This window comes from Elephas maximus, chromosome 4 (assembly GCF_024166365.1).
Source record: "Elephas maximus indicus isolate mEleMax1 chromosome 4, mEleMax1 primary haplotype, whole genome shotgun sequence".
Classification (NCBI taxonomy): domain Eukaryota; kingdom Metazoa; phylum Chordata; class Mammalia; order Proboscidea; family Elephantidae; genus Elephas; species Elephas maximus.
Genome location: NC_064822.1, coordinates 106,208,168 through 106,221,395, shown reverse-complemented (window position 1 = coordinate 106,221,395; position 13,228 = coordinate 106,208,168). Strand labels below are relative to the sequence as shown.

General features: G+C 37.6%; 1 protein-coding gene across 2 annotated transcripts in view; it reads right to left on the bottom strand.

Moving 5' to 3' along the window:
• Nucleotides 1-13,228, bottom strand: part of ATF1 (activating transcription factor 1) — a 74,705-nt gene that overhangs the window by 24,783 nt on the left and 36,694 nt on the right. For both annotated transcript variants that reach the window (XM_049883106.1, XM_049883105.1), the window contains one exon: nt 6,210-6,340. In XM_049883106.1, the coding sequence (XP_049739063.1) occupies nt 6,210-6,340 (131 nt within the window). The remainder of the gene's footprint in view (nt 1-6,209; nt 6,341-13,228) is intronic.

Below are 13,228 nucleotides of genomic sequence, written 5' to 3'. Positions count from 1 at the left end.
CAAATTTTAAGGTATATGAAGTATCTCAATACAGCTGTAAAAAAAAAAGGACTCCCCAAAAAGGACAGTGATGATTTATTGTTATTAAACATTATTTACATTTCCTTATATATGAATTGTTTGTTCATCTCCATTTCCTATTTATCTGTTAAACTGGTAGAAAAGGAATGGTTTTTGAAGTTAGACAGACCTGATACCATCCAGTGAAGATTCTGTGAAATGTCTAGCAGCATGTCCAATACAGAATAGCTGTTACAACCTACTAGGTATCTACTTTATATGGGGTCTTAATGGATGATTTATTTGCTTCCTCATTTTCATGATTTTTATTTTTCTTTAAAATTTTAATCATCTTATTGGATAGCTATTGTAAGCTACCTCAATTCCTTTTAAGGATTCCTAAATCAGAATATAAGGTGGTGCAGAGGCTAAGCACTCGGCCACTAACCAAAAGGTCGGCAGTTCGAACCCACCAGCTGCTCCACAGAAGAAAGATGTGGCAGTCTGCTTCCGTAAAGATTAAAAAAAAAAAACCCATTGCCGACGGCCTTGAAAACCCTATGGGGCAGTTCTACTATGCCTTATAGGGTTGCTGTGAGTTGAGTTGACTCGATGGCAAAGGGTTTCTTTTTTTTTTTTTTTTTTAATAACTTTTATTAAGCTTCAAGTGAACGTTTACAAATCCAATCAGTCTGTCACATATAAGTTTACATACATCTCACTCCCTACTCCCACTTGCTCTCCCCCTCTTGAGTCAGCCCTTTCAGTCTCTCCTTTCTTGACAATTTTGCCTGCTTCCCTCTCTCTCTATCCTCCCATCCCCCCTCCAGACAAGAGTTGCCAACACAATCTCAAGTGTCCACCTGATATAATTAGCTCACTCTTCATCAGCGTCTCTCTCCCACCCGCTGACCAGTCCCTTTCATTTCTGATGAGTTGTCTTCGGGGATGGTTCCTGTCCTGTGTCAACAGAAGGTCTGGGGAGCATGGCCGCTGGGATTCCTCCAGTCTCAGTCAGACCATTAAGTTTGGTCTTTTTATGAGAATTTGGGGTCTGTATCCCACTGATCTCCTGCTCCCTCAGGGGTCCTCTGCTGTGCTCCCTGTCAGGGCAGTCATCGATTGTGGCCGGGCACCAACTAGTTCTTCTGGTCTCAGGATGATGTAGGTCTCTGGTTCATGTGGCCCTTTCTGTCTCTTGGGCTCTTAGTTGTCGTGTGGCCTTGGTGTTCTTCATTTTCCTTTGCTTCAGGTGGGTTGAGACCAATTGCTGCATCTTAGATGGCTGCTTGTTAGCATTTAAGACCCCAGACGCCACATTTCAAAGTGGGATGCAGAATGATTTCATAGTAGAATTATTTTGCCAATTGACTTAGAAGTCCCCTCAAACCATGTTCCCCAGACCCCCGCGCTTGCTCCGCTGACCTTTGAAGCATTCATTTTATCCCGGAAACTTCTTTGCTTTTGGTCCAGTCCAATTGAGCTGACCTTCCATGTATTGAGTGTTGTCTTTCCCTTCACCTAAAGCAGTTCTTATCTACTGATTAATCAATAAAAAACCCTCTCCCACCCTCCCTCCCTCCCCCCCTCGTAACCACAAAAGTATGTGTTCTTCTCAGGTTTACTGTTTCTCAAGATCTTATAATAGTGGTCTTATACAATATTTGTCCTTTTGCCTCTGACTAATTTCGCTCAGCATAATGCCTTCCAGGTTCCTCCATGTTATGAAATGTTTCAGAGATTCGTCACTGTTCTTTATCGATGCGTAGTATTCCATTGTGTGAATATACCACAATTTATTTACCCATTCATCTGTTGATGGACACCTTGGTTGCTTCCAACTTTTTGCTATTGTAAACAGAGCTGCAATAAACATGGGTGTGCATATATCTGTTTGTATGAAGGCTCTTGTATCTCTAGGGTATATTCCTAGGAGTGGGATTTCTGGGTTGTATGGTAGTTCTATTTCTAACTGTTTAAGATAACGCCAGATAGATTTCCAAAGTGGTTGTACCATTTTACATTCCCACCAGCAGTGTATGAGAGTTCCAATCTCTCCGCAGCCTCTCCAACATTATTTTGTGTTTTTTGGATTAATGCCAGCCTTGCTGGTGTGAGATGGAATCTCATCGTAGTTTTAATTTGCATTTCTCTAATGGCTAATGATCGAGAGCATTTTCTCATGTATCTGTTGGCTGCCTGAATATCTTCTTTAGTGAAATGTGTGTTCATATCCTTTGCCCACTTCTTGATTGGGTTGTTTGTCTTTTTCTGGTTGAGTTTTGACAGAATCATGTAGATTTGAGAGATCAGGCGCTGGTCGGAGATGTCATAGCTGAAAATTCTTTCCCAATCTGTAGGTGGTCTTTTTACTCTTTTGGAGAAGTCTTTAGATGAGCATAGGTGTTTGATTTTTAGGAGCTCCCAGTTATCGGGTTTCTCTTCATCATTTTTGGTAATGTTTTGTATTCTGTTTATACCTTGTAATAGGGCTCCTAGGGTTGTCCCTATTTTTTCTTCCATGATCTTTATCGTTTTAGTCTTTATGTTTAGGTCTTTGATCCACTTGGAGTTAGTTTTTGTGCATGGTGTGAGGTATGGGTCCTGTTTCATTTTTTTGCAAATGGATATCCAGTTATGCCAGCACCATTTGTTAAAAAGGCTGTCTTTTCCCCAGTTAATTGACACTGGTCCTTTGTCAAATATCAGCTGCTCATATGTGGATGGATCTATGTCTGGGTTCTCAATTCTGTTCCATTGGTCTATGTGTCTGTTGTTGTACCAATACCAGGCTGTTTTGACTACTGTGGCTGTATAATAGGTTCTGAAGTCAGGTAAGGTGAGGCCTCCCACTTTTTTCTTCTTTTTCAGTAGTGCTTTGCTTATCCAGGGCTTCTTTCCCTTCCATATGAAATTGGTGATTTGTTTCTCTATCCCCTTAAAATATGACATCGGAATTTGGATCGGAAGTGCGTTAAATGTATAGATGGCTTTTGGTGGAATAGACATTTTTACTATGTTAAGTCTTCCTATCCATGAGCAGGGTATGTTTTTCCACTTAAGCATGTCCTTTTGAATTTCTTGTAGTAGAGCTTTGTAGTTTTCTTTGTATAGGTCTTTTACATCCTTGGTAAGATTTATTCCTAAGTATCTTATCTTCTTGGGGGCTACTGTGAATGGTATTGATTTGGTTATTTCCTCTTCGGTGTTCTTTTTGTTGATGTAGAGGAATCCAAGTGATTTTTGTATGTTTATTTTATAACCTGAGACTCTGCCAAACTCTTCTATTAGTTTCAGTAGTTTTCTGGAGGAGGATTTCTTTTTAAAATCAGAATAGAAAGAAATATTAAAGAGCTGTATTATAAGAAATTTAAGAAGTTATTTCAATATTTGTAGTTCCTGAATCTCTTCCTATAAAGATCTAGGAAGTCTTAATTCCTGTCACTTCCATCACTTCAACATTGTCAGGCATACAATTAAAATTCATTAGCATTCACTCTCCTGATATATAAATACAGAGAATGTACATGCAGCAACCACTGTCCCCTGGTTAATACCCACCAATAAGCATATTTGGCCATTACAGCCAGTGCTACTGAGTTTCAACTTGGCTTATTACTGAGCTTTAACTTGGCTTACCTTAGTTTACCTTCATTAAAAGGTATTATCGATGCTACATGGTGTGAACACCAAAAGCACAAGCAACAGAAGAAAAAAATAAGCTGGGCTTCAAAATTAAACATTATGTCAATATCTAGGCGGTGGCTTTATGGGTGAGTGTTGTACATTTCTTTTAATTTTTCTGTATATTTAAAATTTTTCATAATGCTGGAAATGAAACTAAAAATTAAACTTGAAAATATACAGAGGACTAAAACATTATCTTGTTAGTTTCGGCAAATGCAATTTACTAAATTACTAGGCCAAAAAATTTAAGTGTTAATACAAGTTAGTTACTCATCTATAGACTACTGATGAACATTAGATGAAGACAGATACGTTTGTGCTTGTGACTGTTGTCATTATGTGCCGCTGAGTCGGTTCCAACTCATAGCGACCCTACGCACAACAGAAGGAAACACTGCCCGGTCCTGCGCCATCCTTACGATCGCTGTTATGCTTGAGCTCATTGTTGCAACCACTGTGTCAATCCACCTCGTTGAGGGTCTTCCTCTTTTCCGCTGACCCTGTACTTTACCAAGCATGATGTCCTTCTCCAGGGACTGATCCTTCCTGACAACGTGTCCAAAGTATGTAAGACGCAGTCTCGCCATCCTTGCTTCTAAGGAGCATTCTGGTTGTACTTTTTCCAAGACAGATTTGTTTGTTCTTTTGGCAGTCCATTCAATATTCTTCACCAACACCACAATTCAAAGGCGTCAATTCTTCTTCAGTCTTCCTTATTTATTGTCCAGCTTTCACATGCATATGATGTGATTGAAATTTTCATGGCTTGGGTCAGGTGTTTGTGGTAGGTACTTCATTTTTTATCACTCTGTCTCCTCTGACTGTAAGCTTTCCTCTCAAAAGGCAAGGACCATATTTGCTTCCTTTATAACTTTACCTAGCCCCCAGATGGGATGCTATACACCAGTAGAAGCCCACTTTGTTCTCCTTATTGACTATAACATTTTCAGATATACGGATTTACTAAAATTGGCTGGTCCCTATAATAAATCACACTGCAAAGCAGTCTGAATCCTCCTCCTGATTCAGACTTCCTAAACTGAAACCCTGGTGGTATAGTGGTTAAGAGCTACAGCTGCTAACCAAAAGGATGGAGTTCAATTCCAGGCACTGCTTGGAAACTCTATGGGGGGGTTCTACTCTGTTCTATAGGGCTGCTATGAGTCAGAATCGACAGTAATGGGTTTTTAAAACTGAAACTGAAAATTCATCATTCATGTTTAATTTTTCATTATGTGACTAATTCAAATAGTAATTTCTGCTGGAATTAGGGTCACAGACATAACTGGCTAGGGTCTAAATGAGAGGTTTTAAAAGGAAGTGTCGTTAGGAGTAAAATTGTATCCCTAGACTGAGAGAGACCTGGTTCTGAATTCTGGCTCCATAACTTAGAAACATACTGTATGACTTTAGGGACATTTTCTAACCCTCTATTTCCTCACAAAATGGTAACAGTGTCTTTGTTGTAAGGAGTAAATGAGATGAAAACATAGTTTGCGTTATGGCTAGCACATGATAAAAGCTCAAGATGTTACCCTTTAAAAATTGTCATCAATAGATTAAGTGGTAACTTTGGTGAAGGGTAAGACAGTACACGATACTGGGGAAGCCAACACAAGTTGTACAAGGCAAGGTCATGGACGCTCCACAGACACATCCAAACTCCCTCAGGGACCGAATTGCTGGGCTGAGGGCTGTGGTGATCATGGTCTCAGGGAACATCTAGCTCAACTGGCATAACATAGTTTATTAAGAAAATGTTCTACATTCTACTTTGGTGAGTAGCATCTGGGGTCTTAAAATCCTGTGAGCAGCCATCTAGGATACTCTACCAGTCTCATCCCTTTGGGAGCAAGGAAGAATGAAGAAAACTAAAGATAAAAGGGAAAGATTAGTCCAAAGGACTAATGGACCACATCTACCACTGCCTCCACCAGACTGAGTCCAGTACAACTAGATGGTGCCTGGCTACCACCACTGACTGTTCTGACAGGGATCACAATGGAGGGTCCTGGACAGAGCTGGAGAAAAATGTATAAGAGAATCCTAGCTCAAAAACAAAGACCAGACTTGCTGACCTGACAGAGACTGGAGAAACCCTGAGAGTATGGCCCCCAACATACTTTCAGCTCAGTAATGAAGTCAGTCATGAGGTTCACCCTTCAGCCAAAGACTGGACAGGTCCAAAAAACAAAATGAGACTAAAGGGGTACACCAGCCCAGGGGCAAAGACAAGAAGGCAGGAGGGGGTAGGAAAGCTGGTAACAGGGAACCCATGGTTGAGATGGCAGATTGTCATGTCATGGGGTTGTTAACCCGTGTCACAAAACAATGTGTGTACTGTTTAATGAGAAACTAGTTTGTTCTGTAAAACTTCATCTAAAGTATAATTAAAAAAAAAAAGAATATAAGGGGGATGGGAAATGTCATTATTAAAAGTCTGACATTCTCTCTATATATTGCTTCTCTCCACAGAAGAGTTCTTGTACGTCCATCAGGTGGAAATTGATTCTTATACATACTGTACTGTCCAGTGCTAGTCTGATAGATGGGAGTTGGAACAGACATAGAAGTAACAGTAGAAACTCCTGGGTTTTCTCCGTCTCCTTTTCTGCTCCGTGTATCTTCAGAAGATAGGTCTTTCAAAATTTTTCTGTGAAAAACAGAACTCCATTAATGCTGGTAAAAAAGACTGTGAACTGCCTTACCAGAACTACTTTACAAAAAGAAATTGCTAAATCTTTTCCAATCTCAGATTCTAAACGCAATAATCCCATCAACAGATAAATCAAACGTGGTATATACATACAATGGAATATTTTTTAGCCATAAAGAACGATGAAGTTCTGATACATGGTACGACATGGATCAACGTTGAAAACATTATGCTGAGTGAAATGAGTGAGACTCAGAAGGATAAATATCATATGATTCCACTGTATGAAATTCCAGAATAGGCAAATCAGGACTTTAAACAGTTCATTCCTGTTTGACTCCCTGCTGAGAATTTGCATTTCCACCTCAGATATACTGAATCAGAATCTACATTTAACCAGGCAATTCTTATGTTAAAATGTAGATTCTGATTTGGTGTATCTGGGGATGGAAATTTAAATTCTTAGCAGACGGCTGAACCAGAATGAACCAGTTCAAAACCCTGAGGCGAATGCATAAAGTATATCAGTGGTTACTTAGGGCCGGGGGTGGGGGGAGGAGGAATGAGAAGTTATTGCTTAGGGGGTACTCAGTTTCTGTTTGGGGTGATAAGTTTTGGAAACAGACAGTGGCAATGGTTGTACAACATTTTGAACGTAATTAATGTCATTTAATTTTATACTTAAAATTTACTCAACAGCAACAGGTACTATAATGATGTGCTGTTGTCTAGTTATGTTTTGGTTTTATATAATTACTCAAAAAGAGACAGTAAGTAATACAGTACAAAATTAGAGTACCTTCTACAGAAAAGGCACTTGTAAAGGTATGCGGTCACTATGAGTCAGAACTGACTCAATGGCAATGAGTTTAGAGGTATAAAATGTATCTTTCCCCTATATAAGGGATGGCACCATTGTGAAGTATTTCATTAATTAACAGGCCAATACTCACTTTCTAAATAGTGTCAGTGATCTTCATTAAAAAGATCAAATTTGATTTTTAACCTTCAACTCTCAGTGAAAGAGAAGGCCATAGTTCTCAGAAAGAAACAAGTGTTGGAAATTCTGTTATAACAATGCAGAGTATCAGGGATAAATAAAATTATTTTAACAGAAAGGTAAATACAATCTCACAAGTATCCTTCAGACTCGGTGAAATGGGACTCATTACAGGAATAAGGGGATGGAAAAGTACTCCTTGCTAAAAAGAAAGGTCTTCCAAAAGAAAACTGGAAGTAAAGTAAGCAAGCAAGCAATAAGCATTATGTGTTTACTGCAAAAAAAAAAAAAAAAAAAAGTTTACTCAAGAATTTCATGTTCATTTTTTTTTTTTTAGTAGGTTAATCTCACTGACCCTCAGTTTCTTCATCTGTAGAGTGAAGATGCTAATGCTTAATCTTCTGGTAGAGAATTCTGAGGAATACATGAGACAATGATATAAAATCCTCAGCCTGGTGCCTAGCTCATAGTTGTTTTTGCTGTGTGCCATCAAGTCGATTCTGACTTATAGCAACCCTATGGGACAGAGCAGAACTGCCCCATATGGTTTCCCTGGCTGTAATCTTTATAGCAGCAGATTGACAGGTCTTCTCTCCTGCAGAATGGCTGGGTAAGTATGACTGCTGACCTTTCAATAAGCAGCCAAGTGCTTAACCACTGCGCTACCAGGATTCCTTCTAGCTCATAGTAAGTGCTCAAAAATACACATAATTGTTGTCTTTCCATTCCTTATGGCACTGACAGTTCAAAAAAACCTTAGAATGGAATACTTGGACATACATATTTCAGTTTCCCTATCTGTGGAATGGAAATGATAAGAAGCATTGCTCTACGATTAAAAAAAAACACACACAAAACAAAAAACTCCATGTTCATTGTAGAAAACTGAACTACTTGTATAAAAACAACAAAAAAACACACACACGAAAATAAAAAACCTTAGCTTGAAAAGGGATCTCTTTCATGTTATTTGTCAGTCTCCCAGTCCATGAAGGAATTCCCTCTGTAACATTCCGAACAGCCTCTACTTCCAGGAATAAGGCACCCATCACTGCCAAAGAGCAAACCATTCCGTAAAGCCACTTCTTTAGACCCAAAGCTGGTTCTACCCAGTGAAACCAGAAACATTTAAGCCTAAACTCCAAATTCTGTACCACTGCCCTGTTCTGCAGTATTTGGTTACTGTTACAGGTCTTCCTTATTCTAGGCCAAATATTTATAGTTTCTTCAGCTGTTCCTCTATAACATGTTGAAGGTCCTTCAGTTTGGTTTTCTTACTTTGGATGGTCTTCCCACCAAGAGCTAATACAATTTTAGACTGTATTAATTTGCACATAGAAAACAAAGTAGGGGCAGTCCTATCAAGACTCTGTGTTAGGATTTGTGGAATAGTAACAGTGGTTCCTAAACCTGCTTATGTATCAGAATCATCTGGAGAGGTGTGTTGAATCCAGATTCCCAACTGATACTTCTAATGAGTGAATACGTAGGTCTAAGGTACAGCTCCAGAATCCATTCAACAAGGTGCCTTCATGATTTTATGCAGCCAGGCTAGAATGAGACTGTGAATACTATGTCCATTTTTCAATTGTAAATTATGAAACTTTCAGAGTATGAAGAAAACAGCTAGCTACTGTATACCAAGAATCAACAGATACTAATATTTTGATATGTTTCCGATCTTACATTTTAACATAAATCAAGTTATAGACATAACAAAATGTCATCACTAATTCCTTCTTTTTCCCTTCTTCCCATCAAAGAGTACCATTATCTAAGTTGTTGTCCATCATTCCCATAAATATATTATTTTTACTACATAGCATTCAGAGATATTATTTACCATTGTTTTTTGTTTTTCCCCATTCTCCTGACTCAACCTTGGAAAGCCTCAGAGTGCTGTCTTCTTTCTCTTTTCTAGCTACATTATCCTTCTGGTGATCACATCAGTCCCATGATCCTCCAAATATTTCCCCAAACTCTCTCCTGACTCCAGATTTCTAATTCCAATTTTACATTGAACATTTCCATTCAATAGGCACCTCAAACTTAACACGTCCAAAATCTAATGTTAGATATCTTCCTGTCCTCTGTCGTCTTCCAAATTTCAGTAAATATAATTCCATTCTTCCAGTTACTTAAACTAAGAAGTTTGGGGTTATCTTCTCTCATATTCCCTATCTAATTCATAAGCAAATTCTATTGTCCCCATCTAGAAAACAAATCCAGAATGTGATATATCACCTCCACTGCTCATCAACTCCACTGCTGTCACCGTAGTCCACACCATCACTTCTTGATTGGTCACAATAGCCTCTACTGGTCTCCTTTAGTTCACCCTTTCCCTTATTCTCCACACAGCTATCAAAGTCCTCTTTTTAAACTGTAAATTAGAGCAAGTCACTCATCTCCTTAAAATCCTGCAGTGTGGAGAAATCGGAAACCTTGCACTGCTGGTGTGAATGTAAAATGGTGCAACTGCTGCGGAAAACAGTTTGGCGGTTCCTCAAAAAGTTAAACATAAAATTACTGTATCATTCAGCAATTCCACTCCTGGGTATATATCCGAAAGACTTGAAAGCAGGGAAGCAAATAGGCGCTTGTACACCAATGTTCACAGCAGCACTTTCACAGCAGCCAAAAGGTAGAAACAACCAAGTGTTCATCAGCAGATGAATGGATAAACAAAATGTGGTGTTATCTATACAATGGAGTATTATTCAGCCATGAAGAAAAATGAATTTCTGATATACAGTAGTACAACATGGATGAACCTTAAAAACATCATGCTAAGTGAAATAAGTCAGACACAAAAGGACAAATGTTGTATGGCTCCTCTTATATGAAATATCTAGAATAGGCAAACTGATAGAAACAGAAAGCAGATACGAAGTTACCAGGGGCTAGAGGGAAGAAAAAATAAGGAGTATTGCTAAATGGGTAGTTTCTGTTTGGGGTGATGATGAAGTTTTCAAAATAGTTATGGTTGCACAACACTGTGAATGTAATGTCACTGAAGTGTATACCCAAAACGGTCAAAATGGTGCCACCACAACAAAACTGACAACAGTGGCTCCCCATTTCACTCAGAAGAAATGCCACGGCCTACAAAGCCATAACCTGTCCCTCTGTGACCTCTCCAACCACTCTCCCCTTTATTCCTTTCTCTTTCTGCCTTGTTACAGAATTACCAACTTTAATGATTTTTTTTCTAAGAAGCAGCTTTTGGTTACACTATCTCTATTAACTTTTTTCAATTTCATTGATTTTTACTCTTTATATTTTCCTTTCTTCTGCTTGTTTTGGGCTTATTTTGCTCTTTTTAAAAATACTTTCTTAAGGTAGAAGCTCAGATTATTAATTTGAGACCTGTTTCTAACGTAAGCATCTAATGCTTAAATTTCAATCTAATTGACATTTCCAATTAATTTAGGTACATCTCACAAATTTTGATTATTTTGTATTTTCATTCAGTTCAAAGTATTTTGTACTTTCCTTTAAGACCTCCTCTTTGGCCCATGGATCATTTAAAAGTGTACTGCTTAATTTTCAAGTGTTTGGAGATTTTCTCATACTTTTTCTATTACTGGTTTCTAGTCTAATTCCAGTTTGATCAAGAGACCATACTTAGCATGATTTCAGTTCTTTTAAATTTATTAAAGTTTGTTTCATGAACCAGGATATGGTCTTTCTTACAGATATTCCACATGCACTTGAAAACAATGTCCATTCTACTGTTGGCTAAAGTGTTCTAAAAATGTCAATTGGGTCGAGTTAGTTGATGGTGTTGTTCCGCTCTTCTGTAACATTGATGATTTTCTGACGGTAAATTCTGTTGTGTACGGTGAGACATATACTGAAGTCTCCAACTTATAATGGTTGATTTAATGCTTAAATTTCTCTTCAGTTCTGTTAGTTTTTGCTTCACGTATTGTGAAGATCTGTTGTTAGGTATATACATATTTAGGATTGTATCTTCTTGGTGAATTGACTCCTCTTATCATTATGTAATGTCCCTCTTTATCCCTGGTGATTTTCTTTGCTCTCTACTCTGAAGTCTCTTATATTTTATCACAACAGCAACAATATACTGATATTAACATGATCACTTCAGCTTTCTTTTTATTACTGTTTTCATGACATATCTTTAGCCATCTTTTTACCTAAACCTACATATAGCATTATATTTGATGTGAGTCATGTTTTTGAATCCATTCTGATAGTTTTTGCCTTTTTTAAAAAACAGTATTAAAATAAAATTCACATTCTATACAATTAAGCCATTTAAGTGTACAATTCAGTGTTTTTAGTATATTCACAGGGTTGTGTAGCCATCACTACAATCTAATTTTAGAATATTTTTGTCCCCCCTCCCTGAAAAGAAACTTAGTACCATTAGTGGTCAATCCTCATTCTTCCATCCTCTCCCCCAGTCCTAAGCAACCACTCATCTACTTTCTCTGTAAATTTGTCTATTTGGACATTTCATGTATATGGAATCACAACATATGTGGTCTTTTGTGACTGGCTTTTCACTTAGCTTATTATTTTCAAGGTTCATCCATGTTCTACCATGTATCAGTACTGCATTCTTCTTTATGGCTAAATAACATTCCACTGAATATACTACATTTTGTTTATCCATTCATCAGTTGGTAGATATTAGGGTTACTGACTTTTTGGCTATTATGAATAATGCTGTTATGAACACTTGTGTACACGTTTTTATGTTTTCATTTCTCTTGGGTATATAACTAGGAGTGAAATTGCTGGGTCATATGGAAACTCTATGATTAGCATTTTGAGAAACTGCCAACATGTTTTCCACAGCAGCTGTACCATTTCATATTCTCACCAGCAATGTATGAAGGTTTTAATTTCTCCAGATCATTGCCAACACTTGTTCCTGTCTGTCTTTTTTATTTTAGCCATCTTAGTGGGTTTGAAGTGATATCTCATGATTTTGATTTTCATTTTCCCTATAATAATGTTGAGCATCTTTTCATATGCTTATCGGCCATTTGTATATTTTCTTTGGAGAAATGTCTATCAGATCTTTTGCCTATTTTTTAACTGGGTCATTTGTCTTAACCACATTATATCCTTCCATCAATGTCTTTCCATTTATTTCCATATTAATTTCTTCCAACGTTTGTAGTTTTCAATGTACAAGTCTTGCACTTCTTTTGTTAAATTTATACAAAAGTATAAATTTAAATTTTCAAATTTAAATTTAGCCTAAGTATTTTACACCTTTTGATGTCATTATAAATAGAAGTTTTCTTAATTTCATTTTTGAATTGTTCACTGCTAGTACATAGAAATACAACTGATTTTTGTATACTGATCATGTATCCTGCGACCTTGCTGAACTCTTTTATTAGTTCTGGTAGTGTTTTAGTAGATTGCTTAGAATTATATAGAAGATCATGTCATCTGCAAATTGTTTTTTTTTTTTCCCTCTCCTTTCCAACCTGTGTGCCTTTTATTTCATTTTCTTTCCTAACTGCCCTGGCTAGAATATCAAGTATAATGTTACACAGAAGCAGTGAGAGCAGACATCCTTGCCTCGTGCCTGATTTTAGGGGAAAAACATTGTCTTTCATCACTGTGTATGATGTTAGCTGTGAGTTTTTGCAGATAACCTTTATTAGGTTGAGACAGTTCCCTTCTAGCCCTAGTTTGTTGAGGGGTTATCATGAAAGGGTACTGGATAGTCAAATGCTTTTTCTCTGTCTGTTGAGATACTAATTTTTCTTGGGGGGGGGGTCCTTTATTCTGTTAATATGTTTAAGTCTTTCACCAAATTTGGAAAATGCTCAGCCATTATTTTTTCAAATACTTTTTTTCTGTAGCATATTTCTTCTCTCCTTCTGTGATTCCAG